Source organism: Hyperolius riggenbachi, chromosome 1 (genome assembly GCF_040937935.1).
Source record: "Hyperolius riggenbachi isolate aHypRig1 chromosome 1, aHypRig1.pri, whole genome shotgun sequence".
Classification (NCBI taxonomy): domain Eukaryota; kingdom Metazoa; phylum Chordata; class Amphibia; order Anura; family Hyperoliidae; genus Hyperolius; species Hyperolius riggenbachi.
The window spans coordinates 324,730,633-324,739,005 of record NC_090646.1 but is presented as its reverse complement, the minus strand read 5'-3'; the positions used below and the strand labels follow the sequence as shown (position 1 = coordinate 324,739,005).

The 8,373-nt window shown below is 51.0% G+C and overlaps 1 protein-coding gene across 3 annotated transcripts in view; it reads right to left on the bottom strand.

The window, feature by feature from the left end:
- The window catches only part of BTBD2 (BTB domain containing 2), a 244,896-nt gene extending 236,748 nt beyond the window's left edge, over window positions 1–8,148 (bottom strand). Inside the window, exon 1 of one of the 3 annotated variants that reach the window (XM_068233858.1) lies at window positions 7,581–8,148. In XM_068233858.1, coding sequence (XP_068089959.1) covers window positions 7,581–8,041 — 461 coding nt within the window. In that variant the 5' untranslated portion in view covers window positions 8,042–8,148. The remainder of the gene's footprint in view (window positions 1–7,580) is intronic. The other 2 variants (XM_068233859.1, XM_068233860.1) reach the window with 2 other exon arrangements.
- Between the last annotated feature and the right edge of the window lie 225 nt (window positions 8,149–8,373).

Here is an 8,373-nt window from a genome sequence, read left to right as displayed (position 1 = left end):
AAAATGGGACAATTCACTTTTTGCACCAGTTTGTAAACGCTATAACTTTTACCCAAACCAATAAATATACACTGAATGTTTTGTTTTTTTGTTTTGTTTTTTTTTTTTATCAACGACACGTAGCAAAATAAATTTGGACAAAAATGTATACAGAAATTTTACTTTGACAAATGTTATCACAAAAAGTTAAAAGAAATCATTTATTTAACAAAATTTATGTCTTTTTTGATGTATAATAAAAACTAAAAATCGCAGCAGCAATCAAATAGCACCAAAAAAAAGCTGTATTAGTGACAAGAAAGGGAGGTAAAATTCTTTTAGGTGGTAGGTTGTATGACCGAGCCCTAAACCGTGAAAGCTGCAGTGGTCGCTCTGGTCCTTAAAGGGAATGTTCAGGGACAATAAAAAAAAAAAAAAACCAAATCCACTTACCTGGGGCTTCCTCCAGCCCGAAGCAGGCAGGAGGTGCCCTTGGCGCAGCTCCGCAGGCTCCCGGTGGTCTCTGGTGGCCGACCCGACCTGGCCAGGCTGGCGGCCAGGTCGGGCCTCTTCTGCGCTCCATTGTGCGTTCCACGCTGGCACGCTGACGTCATCGGACGTCCTCCGGGCTGTACTGCGCAGGCTTAGTAGTTCTGAGCTTGCGCAGTACAGCCCGGAGGACGTCCAATGATGTCAGCGCGCCTGCGTGGAACGCACAATGGAGCGCAGAAGAGGCCCGACCTGGCCAGGTCGGGTCGGCCACCGGGAGCCAGCGGAGCAGCGCCGAGGGCACCTCCTGCCTGCCACGGGCTGGAGGAAGCCCAGGTATGTGGATTTGGATTTTTTTTTTTATTGTCCCTGAACCTTCCCTTTAAAGCAGAATATAACCCTGCATTTCAACTTTGCTCTAAAACATTATTTACAGTATATTATATGCAACCAGCATTTTTTTTTTTACTAGACCAGCATTGGAAGGGTTACACAGTGCTTTAAAGTTCCTGGAGATTTCTGCAGAAGCTGACATAGATACACTTTGTTTACATAAATGTATCTAAGTGTTGAATGTGACTCACTCTCTCTGACTGAGAAGGAGCTGGAGGACAGCCAAAGAGTGTGTAACATTTCTCAATAGATACATTTACCGTATTTTTCGGACTATAAGACGCTCCGGACCATAAGACGCACCTAGGTTTAGGGGTCAAAAACCAAGGAAAAAAATATATACTAAACCTGGTGCATCTATGGGTCAGGGGCATCTTGTAGCCTTTCCCACCAAGCTGTCTATATCTAAGCTACACTGCCCAGCTACAACAACCCCTGCTGCTCTCACAAGTTAGACTAAGTACCCCACACTAACGCCTACTGTCACCACCAACTAAACTGCACTACACTAACCCCTGATGCACCTCCAGTAACACTGCACTACACTAATCCCTGATACTCCAGCCAGTTACAACCTACTACCCTACTAAATACAAGTGCAGAAGCTCTTATCTGATCCAGATGGTATGGTATGCTCCCTGTCCTTCATCTTGTCCTGTGTCTACAGCCATAATATTAATGGGCAGGGAGGGCTGCTGGACCTCGGCAGCCCAGCTCACATATCTCCCCCCCGCCTCCTCCAGGTCTCCTTCCCAGCATGTCAGATTGCTGAAGCATGCTTTGTCACAGCCTGTCACACTATCTGCTCTCTTTTCCCCTCACCTCTTTGCCATGCGTCTCTGTGATTTGTTCTGTGGGAGAATGGCCAACCTCTCCAGAAAAGAACAGCGCTGACCAGGGACTTTCCCTCACTACGGAACTTCTGCATATCTCTCCACGGAACTTTAAACCTCTGTGTTTAATCATAAGCCACTTGCATGTTTAATTCTAAAAATGCACCCCAAACAAACTACTACGACTATACTGGGTACCGGCACTAGACAGGTACCACCCCATTGAGTCAAATTTGAGGGGTGCAGCCTGCCGAAGGATGGAGAGAAGAGCCGGCTCGCGGGACATGCCAGACTGAGTGATAACGTGCTGCAGCCGCCGCGCACGGGAGGGAGGGATCAGAGGAACCCGGGATGTTGCCGCTATCACTGCACCCGCGATGGAGCAGGGTGAGTGACAAAATCTACAGTGGACGCACATACGAGGGATTGGAGGATCATCGGGGACATTGCTGCGGTCACTTGCACCCACAATGGAGCAGGGTAAGTGACAAAATGCTGCAGCTGACGCACACGGGAGGGATCAGAGTAAACAGGGACATTGCCGATGTCACTGCACCCGCGATAGAGCACGGTGAGTGACACATCAGGCTGCAGCTGCTATGCACGAGGAAGGAGGAGGGGACCACTAGACTGCCAGGAATTCATTTTTGGGGAGGCTGTGAGGCCACATTCGAAACATTAGACACCAACATTTTTCCCCTCTTTTGGGGAGTAAAAAAGTGTGTCTTATGGTTCGAAAAATACGGTACCTCTCCAGAGTGAAGACTCTAGATCTTCTAGAGGCACCCTACCCCCCCCCCCCCCAACTTACTGTTCCAGCGCTAAGACCCCCCCCAGTTGCGGCGGCACTGTGCAGTAGTACGGACCCGGTCTGGCTTCGGCGGAGTCCTGTGCCCGCTCCAGGGGAAAATTATCCTCCAGTACCCCACTGCTGCTCGCTTCCGGATTTTGCGACTGCGTGGCCCTGGCCACTCGTGTCCCCGCTCATGTTGCCAGGAGAGTACTGCGCTGCAGGCTCAGTGGCCCACAACATTAAAGAGACTCTGTATTAACCACTTCACCCCAAGGCGGTTTTTACCTTAACGGACAAGAGCGATTTTTAACCTTTCAGTGCTCATCCCTTCCATTTGCAAATAGCTTAATCACTACTAATCACAATGAAATGATCTATATCTTGTTTTTTTTTTACCACAAATTGGGCTTTTTGGGATATTTGTTTTTCAGTAATTACTTTATTTTCTATGCATTTTAAAGGGAAATACAATGAAAAGATGAAAAAATACACTATTTCTCCAATTTCATCCCCTATGGTTTTAATATAAACACTGCTACTGTACATAAAACCCACACATTTTATCTGCCCATTTGCCCTGGTTATCACAAGATTTTTAGTACAAAGTATGGTGACAATATTCAGGGCCGGCCTTAGGTTTCACAGCGCCCTGAGCGAAACCTGATTTTTGTGACACCCCCCCCCCCCCCCCCTCCCACGTATATACACACACAGGCCAAATGCAATTCTCCTTTTCTCCTGAGATATCTCCTAGGACAGTGGTTCCCAATCTTTTTGACGTTGTGACATCATGCCAAATGCTCAGATCTCCGTGTCACGTATGTATAATAGAAAAAATACTATTAATACCCACGAATGGATGGAAAAAGTGCATTATCCTGAATACACTTAAAAATGAAGGCTAGAACCTTTCAGGAATATTAATAAAAACAATCAGTGGGACAGTTAGCTGCCTCCCCCCCCCCCCTCCCCATTTAGAATGAAAGCACAGCACTGACAATTTGCACCACGCGTTATAGCCGCAGTGCGCCTCCCCCCCCCTAAAACCCCCTCAGACTCAGTATAGGTAGGTAGCCAGGAATAGGTGCCCCCAGTATAGGATCTCATGTGTAGGTACCCTCAATATAGGTTGCCAAGCATAGGTGCCCCCAGTATAGGAAGTCAGTTGAAGGTCTCCATCACCCCATAGGTAGCCAGGCATAGGTGCCTCCAGTATAGGTAGCCAGGTGTTGGAGCCCTCAGTAAAGGTAGCCAGCTATAGGTGCCCTCAGTATAGGAAATCAGGTGTAGATGCCCTCAGTATAGGCAACCAGTTATAGGCGCCCCCTTGGAAGCTGGCGCCCTGAGCGACCGCTCATATCAAAGGCCGGCTATGACAATATATCGTTTGAAAATAAAGGTTTTTTTTTTGGGGGGGGGGGGGGGGGTGTTTTTTTTTTTTCCTTCACAATTTTCACGTGCACCCACGGAAGCGCGCACACGCACAGCAGCAGCAGCACTGTCTGACTTATAAAAACGTCCTGGAGCCATTATGAGGCTCTAGCAGGACGTTTTTATAAGTCAGCATATCATTAAGTGGTTAAGAAAAATGTCCAGTGGGGGGTACTTACCTCGGGAGGGGGAAGCCTCTGGATCCTAACGAGGCTTCCCCCGTCCTCCGGTGTCCCGGCAATCTACTGCTGCAGCCCTCTGAAGTGCAGTGATGTAAATATTTACCTTCTGCACAGGTGCACTATCCTCTCTTCCTTTGGGTTAAGGCAGAAATAGCTGAACCTGATCGATCCACTCTACCACAAAGGCACGAGTCCATTTGCGCCTGCGCAGTAAAGCGGATACGATCGGGCTCAGCTTTTTCCGCCTAGCCTGATTGAAGAAATGCTACTACGCCTGCGCTGGATCCCAGAGAGATCAAGCCTTGTCAAGGCTTGTCGGAGGAGGATTTGAGGGCGCCATCACTGGACTCCCTGCAGGTACACAGATGGGGGAAGCCTCATTGGGACCCTGAGGCTTCCCCCTCCAGAGTACCCCAAGGAAACTTTTTTTTTTTTTTTTTTAATACAGAGTCTCTTTAACCTCGCTGGCGGTATGATTTGTGCGGCTGCGCGAGTGTTTTTTTTCACTTTTTTTTAGCATATAGCTAGCCTAGCGCTAGCTACATGCTACCCCCCCTCCCTGCTGCGGCATTCCCTCGTACTCACCGATCGCTGCTTGCCCATAAGGAAATCCCGTTCTGAACGGTATTTCCTTGAGGGCTTCCCCCATCGCCATGGCGACGAACGGAGTGACGTCCCGATCCACCCCATAGCGCAGCCTGGCGGCGATTGGCCAGGCTGCGCAAGGGGTATGCGGGGGGGCTGTATCGCGGCAGGTAGCAGTGCATCAGCGGCGGCGATCGCAACAAAAACACGCAGCTAGCAAAGTGCTAGCTGCGCGTTTGAAAAAAAAATTATGCAAATCGGCCAAGTAGGGCCTAAGGAATCCTCTGCGGCTTACCCCGTGTCCAGCACGGGGTTACCGCTAAGGAGGTTAGAGCGGAACTGTAGATACAAATTAAAACACATTGGCCTCAATTCACTAAGCTTATCTCCTGTCTTTAATAACTCTTCTAGAGTTGTTACCATGGTGATAAGGCATGTAGTATTCAGGAAACATTTTACCTCAGGCAAACCTAGTTAACTCTTCTGTCTTTAAAGAGGAACTGTAACGACAAAACGGCCCCTGGGGGGTACTCACCTCGGGTGGGGGAAGCCTCAGGATCCTAATGAGGCTTCCCACGCCGTCCTGCGTCCCTCGGGGGTCTCGCTGTAGCCCTCCGTGCAGCGGTGACGCAATATTTACCTTCCTGGCTCCTGCGCAGGCGCTCTGATGCCTCTCGGCGCCGAAGTAGGCGGAAATACCCGATCGCCGTCGGGTCTGCTCTACTGCGCAGGCGCAAGTTTCCGGCGCCTGCGCAGTAGAGCGGACCCGACGGAGATCGGGTATTTCCGTCTATTTCCGTGCCGAAAGTCGCCACAGCGCCCGCGCTGGAGCCAGCAAAGGTAAATATTGAACTGACAGTCGGCACAGTCGCCGGCTGTTCGGAGGGCTGCGGCGAGACCCCCGCGGGACAGAGGACGGCGTGGGAAGCCTCATTAGGATCCGGAGGCTTCCCCCACCCGAGGTGAGTACCCCCCAGGGGAGGTTTTTGTTGTTACAGAGTCTCTTAAGCCTTAAAATAACTCCAGAGTTAAAGACAGGCTGTTCATTAACTGCGTGTGATAATAACTACAGAGGAGGTAACGTAAGGAATGAAGAGATAAGATAACTCTCTTACTGTGTGGAGGTAAGTTTTCTCTTGCCTTATCTCCAGCATGATCTTAGTGAATTGAGGCCATTGTTTCACTTACCTGGGGCTTCCCCAAGCCCCCAGCAGCTGTCCTGAACCTCGCTGCTCCCTGCTCCTCGTCGAGCCTCCATTCTCCCGCCGCCAGCTACTTTCGGTCTCGCCCCCGGGCCACTGCGCGGCTCTGGCCACACGTATCCTTTCCTCGCGTTCCCTGCTATTGCAGAGGGGAACATGAAGAAAGGATACGCTTGGCAGGGCTGCGCTGGCCTCGACTTACAAGTGAGTCGTCAAAAACGAAACTAAGTGACAGCGGGGGACCAGAGGATTCCAGAGCGGCGCCGAGGGCACAGGACTGCTGCAGGGGGCTGGTAATAGCCCCAGGTAAGTAAAACTCTTTACCCCCCCCCCCCCCCCCCCGTTCAGTTAAGGTTCCCTTTAAAGCTAATGTAACCACTTTTTTTTTTTTTTTTTAAAGGGAACCAGAGAGGATCAAGAAAAGCTTTTATACATACCTAGGGCTTCCTCCAGCCCCATACGCACGGATCGCTCCCACGCCGCCGTCCTCCGCTGCCTGGATCCGCCGATACCGGGTCCTGTCATTACCGCCAGTCGGCCGGCGGACGCGGCCAATTCTCCGCATCACATGGGGCTCCATCCATACAGGTACGTGTGTGGCTGCCTACTGCGAAGCCGCATGCGTACGGGTATGGAGGGAGCCCCTGTGATGTGGACAATTGGCTGCGTCCGCTGGAAGTGACGGGCCCGGTACCGGCGGATCCAGGAACCGGAGGATGACGGCGTGGGAGCGATCCAGGCTTAAGGGGCTGGAAGAAGCCCCAGGTATGTAAAAATCTTTTTCTATTTTAACAAAGCATTCCTCTCTGGTTCCCTTTAAAAAGGCAGATACTCACCTAAGGAGAGGGAAGGCTTGGTCCTAATGAGCCATCCCTCTCCTCTCCCGGTGGCCCCGGGGCTGCGCTGGCTCCTCCGTTCTCAACCCACGCCGAGGGTACTTCGGAAGTCTTCGGGAGCCGAGTCCTCCTGAAAACAGGCGGCGCACACGCATCATAAAGCATGCGCAGTGTAGAACGGCCTGTCTTCGGGAGCACTCAGGCTCCCGAAGCATCTCCAAAGCCTCCCTTCGGCCGGGAGACATCGGTATTTGACCGAAACGGTCGAATACCGCTACAGGGAGCCAGGACAGCAGCAGGCACCGGGAGAGGAGAGGGAGTGCTCTATGGGACCCAGAGCCTCCCTCTCCTTAGGTGAGTATCTGACTTTTTTTTTTTTTTTTAAACCCGGTTCCCATTAGCTTTAAGAACTTTCACAGTCATATTTACATACTAATTTAGTGTGCAAAATCAAGCTGATGGGAATTTTTCAGTAGACAAGTGGTAGTGGCAGTTACCCAATGAGGATTCCTCATGGGTCACTTCAACCATAATAGCTCAGCAATATCAGTGTTTGCACACAAGACTGAGAAAGCAGCTACAAAATCTCACAGCAGGCAATTTGTGGTACAGACCCATCTTTTGTGTTTTTTTTTTGTGATGACTTTAGAAGCACTTGAAACAATTGCGCATTACACAGTAGAAAAAAAAAAAGGATTCCTTGAAAGCTGCCCGATACTGCTCTGCTAGGACAATACGCGCTGCGGATAGTGAAGACAGGCGCTGATGCCGCTGCGGGGGGTGGGTGTGACATCACACAGGTTAGTTAGTACTAGTGCAGCAGTATGGTGGGTGCTGCTGTGTCGTATTTACACTACCTGTGTGCGGGGATCCGCTGGCTGCCGAGACCCTTTCCGACCAGAAAATGCACGTCACTTAGCACCTCGTTGTTGAAGAGGAAGGTGAAGCGCTCCCGCACAGTGGTCTTGGTCGCCTGCCAATTATAAACGGGCTCTCGGTGCAGGAGGCCAGCAGCCGTAGGTAGCGGTGGAGGCGGGGCACCAGAGGGAGAGGAGGCCCCGGCCGAAGAAACGGCAGACGCTGTTTGGTTCCCGGGTGAAGAGGCCGCTGCGCCTCCGCTGTAGTTGTAGGAAGAGGACACCGTTCCACCGCGATTGCTAGGGGCGCTGTTGCTTACTACACCGGGAAACGAAACGCCGCCGTTCCCACCCGCCGCCATCTTGGATGGGGGAGGCTCCGGTGGGCGGGTGTAAGGGAGCGCGGGTGGAAGTTCCCAGGAACTGATTACAAACAACACCGGGCAGCCGCAGCAACGCATGTGACGGCGAGGCCGTGCGTGTTAAAGCTAGCTGTGGTCGCCTGCTGGTGTAGTAGCAGATACACCGGCGTGACCGGCCGACCTTCACTATGGCAGATGCGGAAGCTCTCGCCTGGTGATTGGACGAATAAAGTAACGGGGCAGATCTTTATAGAGAAGTACGTGTTTATCTAGTCCCCGGCTGCGCAGCTACGGCGCTCTTCAAAACTTCTCGCTACAATACAACTTCTCCATCTGGTCCCTTCATGAATCAATCTTGAAAACTAGTCCATAGGCCATATGCAATTCTCTTTTTCTCCTAGGAGATAATTTTTCATCTTCATAACTTTTTT